At 39.3% G+C, this 15,773-nt stretch overlaps 1 protein-coding gene across 2 annotated transcripts in view; it reads left to right on the forward strand.

Annotated features, from left to right (window-relative positions):
- ATP2A2 (ATPase sarcoplasmic/endoplasmic reticulum Ca2+ transporting 2) overlaps positions 1-14,972 on the forward strand; it is a 37,005-nt gene extending 22,033 nt beyond the window's left edge. The window contains exons 13-21 of one of the 2 annotated variants that reach the window (XR_012677779.1): positions 114-332; positions 482-817; positions 1,204-1,424; positions 1,671-1,873; positions 2,113-2,198; positions 2,415-2,548; positions 3,425-3,542; positions 3,634-5,211; positions 14,170-14,972. Coding sequence is in view for 1 of the 2 variants with exons in the window: in XM_075178354.1 (XP_075034455.1) it covers positions 114-332; positions 482-817; positions 1,204-1,424; positions 1,671-1,873; positions 2,113-2,198; positions 2,415-2,548; positions 3,425-3,542; positions 3,634-3,754; positions 14,170-14,180 (1,449 nt within the window). In the remaining variant the exon portion in view is untranslated. The remainder of the gene's footprint in view (positions 1-113; positions 333-481; positions 818-1,203; positions 1,425-1,670; positions 1,874-2,112; positions 2,199-2,414; positions 2,549-3,424; positions 3,543-3,633; positions 5,212-14,169) is intronic. The other variant, XM_075178354.1, reaches the window with a different exon arrangement.
- The last annotated feature ends 801 nt before the right edge of the window (positions 14,973-15,773 follow it).

Consider the following 15,773-nt stretch of genomic DNA (forward strand, 5'->3'; position numbering starts at 1 on the left):
GCTCATTACCTACAGATAACAAGATACTAAATTCTAGGATGGCTACATTATAAAACATGGCAAATGCTCACACCTAACATACACCGTTGTTTTCTTGCTGTTTGTTTCCATAGGGTGCTCCTGAAGGATTAATAGAGCGTTGTACCCATATTCGTGTCGGAAGCACAAAAGTGCCTTTGACGGCAGGGATTAAACATAAGGTCATGAGTGTGATCAGAGAGTGGGGCTCAGGCAGAGACACTCTGCGCTGCCTGGCACTGGCAACCCACGATAACCCGCCACGCAAGGAGGACATGAATCTTGTGGAGTCTTCCAATTTCATCAACTATGAGGTAATAAGTGTGTGCATATTTATAATGTATTTGTGTGTATTATATAATTTTTACTGTATCTCAAAGTGCTTCAATAGTACCAATTCTACTTGTTGGTGTGTTAGTCAGAGCATTACATGACCCTATCTTTCATGTGTCTTCACACTTAGACCAATCTGACATTTGTTGGCTGTGTTGGCATGTTGGACCCTCCGAGAACCGAAGTAGCTGCATCCGTAAAAATGTGTAGGCAGGCTGGCATTCGTGTGATCATGATCACTGGCGATAACAAAGGAACGGCAGTAGCAATTTGCCGACGTATTGGTATCTTCCGTGAAGATGAAGATGTTTCTGAGAAGGCTTTCACTGGCCGAGAGTTCGACGAGCTGTCTCTAGCCGCACAGAGGGACGCTTGTATGAATGCACGCTGCTTTGCTCGGGTGGAGCCTTCACATAAGTCCAAAATTGTTGAGTTTCTTCAGTCTTTTGATGATATTACAGCCATGGTAAGTAACTGAACAACTTCTTAAATGATCTGCAGTAAAACCGATTGACTTTTTTCTATGTAACACACATTGTCTCACGTTGGCATTTATATATTTACCCTTACTAGGAGATGTAGTATCTTTGTATAAATGTACATTCTGTAGTGAGCATCATGCCTCCTGTGATCACGTGAATGTCTGCTTCCATGGCTTATTACTCCTATCTTCTTCTTTGCTGTTACAAATGTTGACTTATTCTCATTTTCTGGAGCAACTTCTTTCTAACTATTATTTAAGGAAGGAAAAAAAAAAACTTTGACTACCCAAAAAATTGTGCAGTACAGCCTGATCATAACCTATACTAGAATTAAGTGTGTGATACTAAATCTTGCTTTCTATATTTTTAGACTGGTGATGGTGTAAATGATGCCCCAGCTCTTAAAAAAGCAGAGATTGGAATAGCTATGGGGTCTGGTACTGCAGTTGCTAAAACTGCTTCTGAAATGGTCCTGGCTGATGATAACTTCTCCACCATTGTAGCTGCTGTGGAAGAAGGGCGTGCCATCTACAACAACATGAAGCAATTCATTAGATACCTCATCTCCTCTAACGTTGGAGAAGTGGTCTGGTATGTACGAGAAAGTTCTCTTCCACAAATGCCTGGACATGTGTTAAAAATCTTCATGTGGTGCTTGAGCTTCTTGCTGTACACAACATGGGTGACCACTTTGTTTTAGCTATCCACAAGTATGCCATTTCGGAATCTCTTTAGAATGCCTTTTCTAGCTGCGATTGGTATTCCTTTCATGTGCACTATTTACATGTTCTTGTGTAATCATTGATTTTTGTTTTCTTTTTCTTTTTTTACCAATAGTATTTTCCTGACTGCTGCCCTGGGGTTCCCTGAGGCATTGATACCTGTTCAACTGTTGTGGGTTAATCTAGTTACTGACGGTCTTCCTGCCACTGCACTGGGTTTCAATCCCCCAGATCTGGACATTATGAGCAAGCCACCTCGCAATCCCAAGGAACCACTCATCAGTGGCTGGCTATTCTTTCGTTATCTTATTATTGGATGTGAGTGTGATATTTATATGAATGACTCTTGACGTGGTTTTTTTTTTTGGGGTTTTTTTTTTGTTTGTTCCTGTAAATTAGTTTAAAAAAAAAAAAAAAAAGTCTGAAATGTGTTTTTTGTAACTTCATGCTGGGATGTCAATCGATTGGTTGTGGGTGTATAAATCTATATAATTTTTAATATTACACCATTAATTTGGGCTCTGGTTACATAAATTATGTTTATTTACTTGTAACAGGTTATGTTGGTGCCGCTACAGTTGGTGCAGCAGCCTGGTGGTTTATTGCAGCTGAAGATGGACCAAGGGTTACTTTCTACCAACTGGTAATGATTTCAATTTTTATTATTGGAAATATTAATTTATAGTGGAAAACCTCTGTGCGCCCCCCCCCCCCCCCTGCCAATTGCCTGAACGATAAAACATTGTTATATATTGTATTTCTATGGACATATGTAAATTGAGAGGTGGCTAATGTACATGTAAACATATCTTACAATATTTAAGAATACCTTGTAATCGAACTGACTTTTCATTTTTAGAGTCATTTTCTTCAATGCAAAGATGACAACCCAGATTTTGAAAATGTTTCATGTGTGATCTTTGAATCTCCTTATCCAATGACCATGGCGCTGTCTGTTCTTGTCACTATAGAAATGTGTAATGCTTTGAACAGGTAACTTATTTTTTTATCTTCATATATGGGATTGTTCATGTGAAATATTTTAATGGCAAAATAGTGTTGGGACTTGTATCTCGCTAATATCGTCTTTAATGTTTGCACTGGCTAACATAACCTGTTTTGGAGGAGGTGTCCTATATGAACACTGGTAATGGTAGGGCAGGGTGATGGGCCAGATTTCACAAGGTCACTAAGGGAAAGAGAAGCGGATCTGTATCTGCAGTATACCAGTAGTTGGGTGCAGGCTTCCTTATCTCTTAGTGTAGTAGACAGACAGAAGTGCTAAGTAGAAATACTAATGAATAACAAGCAAATAGCCAATCTGAATTTAGGATGTAAAAATTAGAAGTTGCTGCAAATAGGAGATTACTTGGAAGAGCGCTTGGAAAGATGGTAATGTTTACGTGGTTATGCAGCCATTAACTCTGTCACACTGACAAATTAAAGTACAGCTCACTGTCCAGTATACTGCAGGCAGTATTCAGTCTAATGAATAACTGGATGAGCCCTATATATGTTCCCGTTTCTGGTCAGGGCCCTTCTACTAGAGTAGAGTTTTTACGTTTACTGGTTGAAAATTATTTATATGTGACAGGCTAAATTTACTTTTATATGGGGCTAGCAATACCCACCAGTCAAAAATAAAATGTAAATCCATTCCATGTTAGAATTTAAATGTACTCCCAAAATAAAATAAAAGCAAATTACAAATGGGCTCTGTGGTGGTCTTATTGCTGCTACTGTAACATGTGTGAAATTGAGGCTTTGAATACTTTGCCTCAGGTGTAAACATGCACAATATTACATGATTTTATATTTTTGGAACTAATTTTTAATTTTATTTTTTTCTTTTTCTTTCCCCTCTTGTAGCTTATCTGAAAACCAGTCGCTACTGAGGATGCCTCCATGGGAAAACGTGTGGCTTCTGGGATCTATATGCTTATCCATGTCTCTTCATTTCTTAATTCTTTATGTAGAACCATTACCGGTATGTTTATGTCACACTGGCAATACTTGAGGTATCCTTTTTAAAGAATTTGTTGCAATGTTCTCACTAACCGCTTAATTTTTCTCTCTAGCTCATCTTCCAGATCACTCCGTTGAACTTGATTCAGTGGTTGATGGTGCTGAAATTGTCATTGCCGGTTATACTTCTGGATGAGACACTTAAATATATTGCCCGTAACTACTTGGAACCTGGTAAAGAGTGTGAAAAGCCTGCCGCCAAACCGTGCACTTTTGCCGCATGCACTGAGGGGATTTCTTGGCCGTTTGTGTTCATTACCTTACCTTTGGTTATCTGGCTTTACAGCACCGACACTAACCTTACTGAGATGTTTTGGTCTTGACTGACGTTTTTACAGAATGGAAATGTTTAACTTAACCAGTTTTGTTTTTTTTTGTTTTTGTTTTTTTATTGTTTAACGCAACTGTCTATATCTGCTGAATTTTCACATGAACATAGTGCTGGTGAAGGCAAGTTTTTTGTTTCTCATGCTAGGTCTTATTTTGCTCCCCTTACCTCCACCCACGCCTCTTTACTCCAATATGGAGAAGAGATGTCCATTTTTTTTTTTTTTTTTTTTTGTTAGTTTTAAATATACATACCCTTAGTGTTCATTGACATGTACAGAGATCTAACACTATTTTATGCAAATATTTTTTGTAGATGAGGAAAAAAAAGCATGTACAGTGTTCTGTTTCATATTAATTCTTGTTTAAAGGAAAAAAAAAAACCTACACAGGGAAGCAAAAAGGAACTATAATTTGATCCATTGGACATTATTTGCAGAAAATTAGCAGATTTAGGGATCGCGTGTTTAATTTCCTAAAACTACCAAGCATGATCTGTTTCTGCATGGTCATTTTGGATTTGATTTGATATCATTATGCTGTCTAATGGTTTGTTTTTTTTATTTACCCATAAGCCAGTTTGTTTTTTTTCCTGCACTAAGCAGATAATTGCTACCTCAGTCAGTATTTTGTTTTCTAGTCTCTCATTTCATTTTCTGTTTACACCATTCTCTGTAAGAGGTATGCCTATTGTTGCTAGTGCAGATTTACCCCCACAAGTTTAAATCATGTTTCTCCTCCCCATAGATTTTAAGGTTATTTATTTAACTGTCTAATGTATTTTATTGTAGCGGACGTTTTTTGTTTTTCTTCCCCAGTGTTGCCCGTTTCATGGGGCTCTACTTCACAACCTAGTCAAAAATAAAACCTTTTAATGGACAGTGAAAACAATGTCTTGTCTTACAACTGCTTTATCACCTAAGTTCCTTCTTTTTCTCTCCGTTTTTGTCTCATATTAGACCATGCTGTGTGTGTGTGTGCACGTATTTAAGATAAAGCTGGATTATATTTCACAGATGTTGGCGCAGAACCCTTCATCTGTTGCAAGTTATTCTGCCAACCTGTGTAAACCAGAGTTGGGGAATTAACTTTGTGTTTTTGTTTTTGTAAAACCTGTAAATAGCACATGACCAAATGAACATATTGTATAGATCTATTTTTATTTTAAAGTGACACTAATGGCCATCATTTAACTGTTAGAGCATGTTTTCAGGATGACTTCCCTCAGCCTCCAGTGTTTAGGTCATTAACCGTCCTAATTGTGGTGTTTTTCTCCAAATGCCTTCCAACACTCATCAACTAAAGTGAGTATTCATTGCCTTTAAAACACTCCATCATAGCCAGTTCATGTAACACTGCAAGAAATGACAGTCTGTATTGTTGCTAAAGAATAAAAAGTGGTTAAGTTTCCCATTACTTTGCACTGAGTCTGTCCTACGCTTACTTTTCATACTTGTCACATTTGAGGTACATTTTGTAATTTGTCCCTTTAATGAATTTGCAAACAGTGATCCAACTTTAAGAACCAATAACCACTCTCCTGCTTGAGCTGTAATCGGCACAAAACATTGATTGAGATATATATATATATATATATTTATTTATTATTAGTTTCTGATTCCATTTTTGTGCAGGGGTTCAAGAGGAGTCTGTTTTACAAATAAGTAGGTGCTTGATATATACATTCTACTTGAATGTATAGAACACTTACTTGTCCTGCAGTTCCACATGGAGTATTCTGTGTACAGCCGGCCTTATGCTACCTTGTAACAAGACTCTGGTTTGAAGAGTAATGTAAAGTGTTTTAAGCACTTCTCTGTTGATGCCCAATAATATCAGCAACATGAGGTGACTGGTTGAGACAGAACTGTATATTTAACTAGAGATTGTACATTTTGGCTTTCAAACCTGTTTTTACATATCGACCATGATTTACAGTGGTCTAGTCTTCACCAAGACCTGAAATTCAACAAGTCTAATCTGACGTGACCGATAACCGTTTTCTTTGGGTTTTGGTTTTTTTATGAACAAAATTAAAAATGTGAAGAAGCCATGTGTAGGAATAGCAACTTGTACAATACCTATTTAGTAGCGGTAATAAGTACAGTGCCGATAAAAGGTATTCCCCACCCCTTGGACTTTTTCACGTTTTGCTGTGTAACAAGATGGAGCCATGATGGATTTATTTGAAATGTATCCCCACTAATCAACACAAACTACTTGATGTGAAATGCAACCATTTGTCTAAATTCATTATGAACACTGAATAAATGGAAAAAATAAATAAATAATTGCATTAGTATTGCCCCAGCAGAGGTAATACCTGGTAAAACTACTGTTGGCAGCAATTGTAGCTCTATAGAGTCTCTATTTGGGTAAGTGGCTATCAGTTTCTATACACTGGAATTTTAGTCCATTTTTCTTGGGGAAAATTGCTCACGTTCCATCAGGTTGGATGGTAATCATTGATGGACAGTAATGACTTTCAGTTGGCTTGAGATCTGGGCTTTGACCAGCCCACTTCAGGACACTAACTTTTTTGGTGGTACGCAACCCCACTGTGGCTTTGGGTGTATGCTTTGGGTTATTGTCATGATGGAAGATACGTCTTGAAAGTACAAGTGCTCTTGTAGACTTCAGAAGGTCTTCCTCCAGGTTTTCTATGTACTTTACTTTGTCCCTTTTCACTCTATTTTTGTGTTCTTTCCAGTACTTGCTGCAGAGACACCTCCATAATGATATTGCCATCACCATGCTTCACTGTAGGGATGGGGTGTTCAATATGATGTGCAGAGGTAGGTTGGCTCCAATCATGGTGCTTGGCATTGAGGCCACCAGGCCTACAATCTTCCTCCACATGGTCATGCCTCTCCTATCTCTGGGGTAAACTTAATGCAAATGAAAATATTCTTGAATTCAAATTTTTTTTACCCCCTGATTAGTACTTCTCAATGACCTTATCCAGATCTGCTTGTAAGGTTCATTTGTTTTCATTTTGTCTCTGCTCGGGCATGCACCAACAACTGTGGGAGGTCAGAGGCTAGTGCAGTGGTTCCCAAACTTTTGCAGTTCGCGGCACCCTTAGAGTCTCCATAATTTTTTTCAAGGCACCCCTCCAAAATTACTGAGCAGTCCTGTTTTAGAAGTAGTTGGGTCAAAAAATTGTAATAAGTATTTAGGTCAGGACAGAAATACTTATTTAGTTGTATGCAAAAATGCCCCCTCTGCATCCAGACACTCTTCCCTCTGTCGCGCTGTGTCCCCCCTTCTCTGTCGCGCTGTGTCCCCCCTTCTCTGTCGCGCTGTGTCCCCCCTTCTCTGTCGCGCTGTGTCCCCCCTTCTCTGTCGCGCTGTGTCCCCCCTTCTCTGTCGCGCTGTGTCCCCCCTTCTCTGTCGCGCTGTGTCCCCCCTTCTCTGTCGCGCTGTGTCCCCCCTTCTCTGTCGCGCTGTGTCCCCCCTTCTCTGTCGCGCTGTGTCCCCCCTTCTCTGTCGCGCTGTGTCCCCCCTTCTCTGTCGCGCTGTGTCCCCCCTTCTCTGTCGCGCTGTGTCCCCCCTTCTCTGTCGCGCTGTGTCCCCCCTTCTCTGTCGCGCTGTGTCCCCCCTTCTCTGTCGCGCTGTGTCCCCCCTTCTCTGTCGCGCTGTGTCCCCCCTTCTCTGTCGCGCTGTGTCCCCCCTTCTCTGTCGCGCTGTGTCCCCCCTTCTCTGTCGCGCTGTGTCCCCCCTTCTCTGTCGCGCTGTGTCCCCCCTTCTCTGTCGCGCTGTGTCCCCCCTTCTCTGTCGCGCTGTGTCCCCCCTTCTCTGTCGCGCTGTGTCCCCCCTTCTCTGTCGCGCTGTGTCCCCCCTTCTCTGTCGCGCTGTGTCCCCCCTTCTCTGTCGCGCTGTGTCCCCCCCTTCTCTGTCGCGCGGCAGCCATGGAACAAAACAAACACAAAAACTCACCAATCCGCGCAGCGCCGGGACCCAGCATCCACCTCTCTCACGCAGCTGTCACTGGTGAGTTTTTGTGTTTGTTCAATGGCTGGCCCACGGCACCCCTGGGAGCCGCGGCGCACACTTTGGGAACCGCCGGGCTAGTGTATGTATGCTGTAATCACGTTGTACACAGATGGACTTGTATAAACTACTAATGTGACTTGGAAGAAATGTGGTTACTTCAAAGGAAATCTGGTATGGACATACCGAGGGGGTAATTACTAATACAATCCCTTTTTTTGTTTTTTCCCCGGCATATTATTGAGTAATTTTGTGTTTTTATTAGTGGGAATTCATTTCAAATAAATCCATCATGGTTTCAACAAAATGTGAAAGTCCAAGGTGGGATAATACATTATATAGCCACTATAAGCTGTTTAAGTTCCTGCCATAGCATTGAACTATACCTTCTAACTATACTTTTCCAAAACCTTGATCCTAAACACACCAGCAAATCTAAACTGAATATTTGAAAAAGAAAAGAACCCTTTGTCCTGTTGCATGATCCAATTTTGTCTGAGCTCTGTTGGTCGGACCTCAGGCTTCATTTTTTCCTCTGCGATTGCGAGTTGTCTTGGTCTTGTGGCTGCAAAACTACCACAAATCGCCCCTCCAGCATCATGCTTTGTGAGCCAGTCTGGCAGCGTATGAGTGCATCTGAGCCACTACCAGGCTGTCTCATAGTAAACTGAACCCCCAGCGAGAGGCCTAGGGATGCCTGCAGCCAAAAAATGAGATGCTGGGAGTTCCAATGCAGTCGGATACCCCTGTAGACCAGGTGCCATGGTGACCTGGTGCCCGGATTGTGTTAAGATATGGGTTACCATGTTCACACAAGCTGTTGATCACTGGCTGTAGCTTTTTAGCTCTTTGCGATGCCTCGGAGCATCATACAGTCTGATCTGTAGGGGAATTTGTTGGGATGCCCACACCTGGAGTAATTGCCTACAGTGTTCTGCCATGGTCAATCTTGCTCACTGGACTTCAGATTGTCTGGAAATTGCTTTATAAACTTTATAAACCCTGATGTGCAGCAACAACGTAGATCATTTCTGATGCCTATTCTCCTTGGAATGGTGTCCTAAAAAATCTGAATGACTGAACTGCCAAATATCCTGGATTTCTATGGAGGTGGTAGCATTTAGATGTCCAAGTAATGAAGTATACTTGATAAACAGCACATGGCTTAAATTACCTGTCTGAAGAAGATGTACACCCTTACTGATTCCACACATGGCTTCCTCATGTTTGCAAAATCATTATTCAACAAAATCTAGTAAAATGTTTGTATTTGTCACATGAAATTAGACTTTTAGAAATTTGCATTAGCTGTAAATTTGGCCCTGTAGGTAAACACACTACTTTGAAAGATGGTGTCCACCCCCTCCCCTTTCTTTAGTTTCCATTGACTATAGAAATACTTACTGACATAATAGATGATGTTTGCATCTATGTAGATGATTTTCATCTACATAGAATTGCTGATTTTGTTCAGAACATAGTTTGCTATTGGTAGTAAAGGTGAATTATTTCTCCATTTTAAAACCGCCCTGAATGCATTCACTGAATTTCACCCATAAATTAATGTCCCTCCCTTTTTTAGAATTACCTTTTCTAGCGTTTCTTCCTGCAATAGTTGTACTTTTCACTGTGCTGCAAAATAGTTGGTCAGCATTTATAATGTACAAGTTAACCCGTGCATGATACTCATGCATTCTAGTCAAATCAAGCCACTTAAGGTGTTAAAATGGTTCTTGTCATGCATTTGGGCCTAGCCCAGGCCTCAGGGGAAGAGCGTTACTTCCCGACGCAAGCGCCCTTTTTTAACGTGGTTTTGTCCACATGTCCCCACCTCATCATTTTTCTCCATCACCTCATCCTTCATCCTTATCGCCACATCCTTCATCAAGCTACTTAAGGTGTTAAAAACTCCCCACTGTCACCCCCGGCAACCGCCAACCACTCCCAACTGTCGCTTCTCCTTCAAGAAATATATAGGTCAGTGTATAACTCTGCCCAGCAGGTGGCGCTACAGCTTTTTTTTTTTTCACACACGCCACTAGGCATTTATATAGTAGATAAGCTGAGGTCCATCACTTCAGTAGCCGAAAACTAGCAAGCCAAAAAAGTCAATAACAGAAAAGAAAAAATTTGGGACACAACTTATTTGGCTTCTCTACAGTGCTAGTATTGATATAATTGCAGATCTATACAAATGTCAGAACTTATCAGAACGAACAATATTTAAGAGAAAATGATTGGGGAATAGAATGTGGCACTGGGTAAATCCTTTAATATTGTGCTGTTCAGGAAAATTTCTTGCCTCAAAGTTAACCTGGCCAAATACGTTGCGATCCTGCCGCTCTGCCTGGAAACGGTGTGACTGTTGTCCGTCCAAGGAAAAATGGTCTGGATGTATTCCAGTTTGGCCTCATGATTGACCAAATGTGGAGAGATTCTGGTATTTGCTGCTAGGGTTGATAGAAGTTCCCTTGTCACATTTTACCCTCAAGGCCGATAATGATCCTATTTAGATGGGATGAATATTGGGCATGGCGACCATTTCAGGTCCGTACACTGGCCAACTTTTGATCTAAATGTAGTTTAAACTATACAACAAAGGTAACACCAGCCTATAGAAGTGTACTAAATGCTGCTGTATTACATGGGTAGAAAGCTGATGCTTTGTTAGAAATATAAATTTCTAGCACAGACCTGACTTCCACAGAAATACTGCCTCTTCTGTTGTAATGAGTTTTCTCTTTAGTGCATTAGTTACTATTTCTGTGGAACATTTTAAATCTTTAGCTTTTTAATGAATTTAGTCATAGCTGCTAACTACCTTTTAGCAGTGTGTGACTACAAGCATTTTTGCTAGAAAGAGGTTCAAGCCTACTATGTCCATAAATGGATACGTTAAGAAGCATTCCTAGTGACCAAGCTGTTTAACTGTACAGCCTGAAACATCAACGCTGCCAGGAAAGACTCGCATGACTGTTTTTTTTTCTTTTTTTCCATTGCATTTCATCAATCTTACATAGTATTGTACCTTATTATTCACATTTTTAACAGAAAAAATAAAAGTGTAATCTCTGATTACCTTCCCTGTTCTGGAACTTGTTGTTTCCATGCTTTTTTTAGTATTATTTGTTCTTGGGTTTATTTTACTTAAAATGAGTGTTTATGGGTGTAAAAAGATCTGTAGATTAGATGCTGACTGTGGATTTTGCAGGAATCTTTTTATTTTAGGCCTCCCTGCAACATCTCATTGTACAAGCACTAGCTGTGAATAGGGGTGGGGGTGCTAGTTGTGCTTGTCTTGCATTCACAAAATTTAGTACACAAAGACTTGGTTGCTATGGAAATCTATTTTAATGACTATCAGACATTAAAAAAAGTTTCATATTATCTTATGACAGTCATATCAAGTGTCTGAGATGCAAATAGATGTGGAGAAATTCCTTTTTATTAAGTGTATAGAGCACAGGACTGCTCATGTATGTATAAGCTATTATATGGTGCCACAAATTGCCTACAGCATGCGTGTGGTGTCTTTAAAAATAAGTGCAAATATTAGAATACAGTAGATAGTGGCTCCCTGCCCCAAAGAGCTTGCAATCTAGAGGTGACACAGTAGCTCAGGCCACAAGGACACTACATTGTGTAACGGTTTATGTAAGAGGCATCAATTTTGTCTTTCAAAAATAACCAGAATATATACAATTTGTTTCACCCATATGCTACACAATCCAGTACCTTATGTCATTACTATTACACATGCGCTGGCGGGTTGGGTACTGAACATGCGTACCGTGACAACAACACTTACCCCCGACATCTTGACAGGGAATCATGGAACCCCGACATGCTGCTGAATATTGATTGTTTTAAAAAAAAAAAAAAAAAATGACTTGCAAGCATTGCGACTATTTAACATTTCGCCAGCACGGAATCACGTGACTTTGAGCGCCAACAGTAGTATTGTTGGTCTTGAGGGTGCATGAATGGAGGTGTCGCCTGTATATTAAAGTTTTCTTAACGTTATACAGGCGCCGCCTCCTTCCATTGCACCCTTAAGACCAACAATACTACTGCAGGGGTTCAAAGTCACGTGATTATGTGCTGGCGGCTTGTTAAATAGCCGCAATGATTGCAAGTCTTTGTTTAAAAAAAACAATATTAACAGCATGTCGGGGTTCCTTGATTCCCTGTCAAGATGTCGGTGTAAGTGTTGTCGAGGTACTCATGTTCGGGAACATAACTACCACCGGCGCTGACTTGATTGGGGGGGGGGGGACACACACAAAGTAATATGATCAGATTCACTAAACATCATTGAAAAAGTTAATTTCAAATAAATCCATAAAAATAAACATGCGTAAGTCTGTTGCCTCCCAAACCATGCTGGGTTTATTTCCTAATGGTTACAAACTTGCACACTCCGTACAATAAAACATAACAAGTAGTCAGTTGCTTTTATTAGTCTATTTTGCAATAGGCTGGTTAAAGTTCATTGCTGATCTGTTGCTATAGTTTATAGCACTGCAAGTTTGCCCCATAATTAGATGAATAACCTGTAGTACTATTTCCCAAAATTGAAATCTTATCAATGTCATAAATGTACCTCCAGCTTCTTAGATTACCTCATGCTGAGGTTTTATGCTTTTGTTTTTATACTGTAACTAAGGTAAGACAGACCAATAGAGGCAATTATAGCATGGAGTGCTGAAAACTTAAGATATAATGTTATTTGCCTTATTTTGGTCTACGGACTCGTAGTAGTGTGTTTGTCAGTGATATTGTCATTGTTTTAAGCAGAATATAAGCTTTAGGAGAAAGTCATTCTTTCTTTAGTGGTTTGACTTCTAGGCTTTCCAGTTTATTCATGATGTGCTAAAGGAAATCATTAAATCAATACTGTTTTGTTTCTTAAATGTATTTACAGTTGTATGTTAGATGCCTTCTGATCCACCATGTGAATGTGTCTATGCAGTACTGATGGTCTTGTCAAATTAGACCTAGATCAACCCATGTTTAATGTTAACCACCTTCCTTATCTGCCTCCAAATGACATTACACATTGAGCCGTGTGACCTTTTTGCTTTACATATGGAGGTTTATCTAGACTAGGATTAAAACATTGTATATTCTGATTTATCTGTGTTCATGTTGTAGCAGTCTCAAGAATTAGGTAAAGCTGGTAACATCATAATCTAATGTGTAACAATATCCTTAACACTTCACCTCTTCTACTGGTACTTGGGAAAATTAACACACTTTTTCATTCACACACTGACTAATGAAACCGTTTGCCGTTTTGAAATTCACTATGCACCTGAATGTTAACCCTTGTAATGCAGAATTGTATATTTAGGATAAGAAAAAGGGATTTTGCAGTTTTCGAATATTACCATGACTAGTTCCCAAACAAGTGTGTATTGCCAGTGTCCAAGGCCAAGTCCTAGATTTAGATGTCCTTGAAACAGATTGACAACTGACCTTGAGTAAAATATCAACTGCAACATTTCATTTGACCCATGATGAGGCAAAAATGGGGGTCTTTAGGACAAAGTAATCCATATGACCAGTATGGCCTCAGTTGTGCCCTGATAACTGGTTTGGAGAGCTGTGTAGATGCTTAAATTGCCATATAAGCATCTAAACAGGAATCCATGTACTTTCATTATGTGTAGTGTGACAATATATACTTCAGGGTATCCAAGGAAAGTACTAGTTGAAACTTAATATTTATATAATTTTTACATAAATATTTGAAAACAAATGATATGCCCAAAACACATATATTAAAGGCTTTTACTTTTAGTTTCTGAATTGACTGTTGCAATATGGACAAAGTGCAGATTTCTTAAACATGTTGCATTTTATAATGGCTACATCTTCCCTACTGTATCACAACCATATGACAGGTAGGACCAGCATTAGTGAGCAGTAGGGCAGAACTCTTTCACTGGGATTTTGGAAAATTATTCTTCAGTTTCCAAAATTTCTATTTAAAGGAGAAGTATCCCTTACCAAATAGCCTTTTCTTGCAGATGAACCATTGTAAACTAATTCAGCTAGTAAACCTATTTATGTATACGTTGCCCCATGTCATAAACATTCTTATGATACTTCCCCTTTAAGACTATGTAAATATAATAATCAGCCACAATACTGTAGGCATATAGTGATTAGTCCTAGGCTAGAATGTGTTCAGGTGTTATTTCTGAAACCCTGTCCATCTTGCAGACTTTGAAAAGCTGATGACCTATTTCTTCTTTCCTTTTCAGAACTGGAGTAATCCCCTTCTTAAACAATTGTGCAAAGATGTAAGGTTGCTTTGTTGTGTGCATGTGTGTGTTTAGAGGCAGTGATCAAATAAATGGGGGACAAGAAAAGACATGTCTAGTGAGCTTCAATAAAGTGCTAAAAAAAAAAATAACTAAAGCGGCATCAGAACAATTTAAATGAGGTGGACGATTCCATGGAGGATTTTGATTAATCCATACAGAGTCCTTTTGCTGTTTGAGGGACACCCTAAAATCCTATGTAGTATTTGGCCCCTCTAGCATCAAATGAACTGGGAAGAAAATCTAAGCAGCCAAGCCAAGTTTCTGTATTGCCATGCAAGATGTCATTAGTTCATGTACAATATCATTGTAGTGCATGCTTTCAGTTGTAAGTAATCAAATGTCTGTATTGTATCATTTCCTTTATAAACAGCTATGTACAATATGCACTTGTTCTATTTATAAACTCATTCAGAAGGTAGTGGTACAGATGTTGAATGTTTAAAATGTAAATCTCCTTCCTGGTCACCATTTCATAAGTTTTAGGGGTTTTTTTTTTAACTTGTTTTAAGTGTGCAAATGTCATTTTTGCACTGTAATAATGTAACTTATTAAATTCTAAAGCAGATGACCGTTTGGTGCAATACGATTTATTGTGATGCTTCAGTTACAAGAAAATGTCAGTTACTGCAAACGCATGTTTTGCCATTAGACAATTGTAAATAAGTTCAGTTTTTGCTGACATAAGCATCCTACAGACACCATGGTTTCAGGTAAATAAAAGTTTGTTCTACTATACACTACTATGACTGAGTTGTTTCTTTCTCCCAGCATTCGTTCTACCCACATCAGGGGTAGACACACTAGCGTTCTTCTCTGCCATCTGCCATTATAAACATTGGCAATCTGGTTGCCCTTGCAATTCTATATACACAGGTGCCTGGCCCCAACTGAAGTGTCGACCTGCAAGATAATGGAATGGACGACCACTGTCTGTATAGTGCTGAGCTGTTAATCTTTGATGCGTTTCTGTGGCTATAGCTTGCATTGGACAGCTCGCCCTCACACACAATCATTCATGGTAGCTGGCACACCACAACTTTTATTTTTTTTAAGATGTAGTATTATCCACAAAATTAGAAGCAATGATGGCTTTGTCCAACAATGTCTTCTACAACCAGCTAATAGCTGAGTCATGAAAGGCAGGAAATGTTGAAGCTACAAATTGGTTTTATCTTCATTTACAGCCATGTAAAGGAGTAGTTAGTGTTCCCGTTTAACATCAGCCATAATTTAAGAGCACAAATTTATTTTAAAATAAAAATAATATTCTTACCACTCTAGTGGTTTCCTAATGGGATTCTTTTGAAGGTGGAAATTACACTGAAAAAGTGGCCTACTCCTGTGTCTTTGGAATACATTGTAAGCTTTTTACAATGTGATAATGGGTTGTCTCTTGTGGGCAATAATTTTACTTTAGGTGAAAAAAAAACCAAAACAAACACTTGCACACCGAGATCAATCTGACAGCTTCCAAAAATTGTATTAAAATGTCCAGCAATAACTTTTTATAGTTGTTTTCTCCAGAAAATAAAGATGGTAAT

The sequence above is a fragment of the Mixophyes fleayi genome, chromosome 1 (assembly GCF_038048845.1).
Source record: "Mixophyes fleayi isolate aMixFle1 chromosome 1, aMixFle1.hap1, whole genome shotgun sequence".
NCBI lineage: Eukaryota > Metazoa > Chordata > Amphibia > Anura > Limnodynastidae > Mixophyes > Mixophyes fleayi.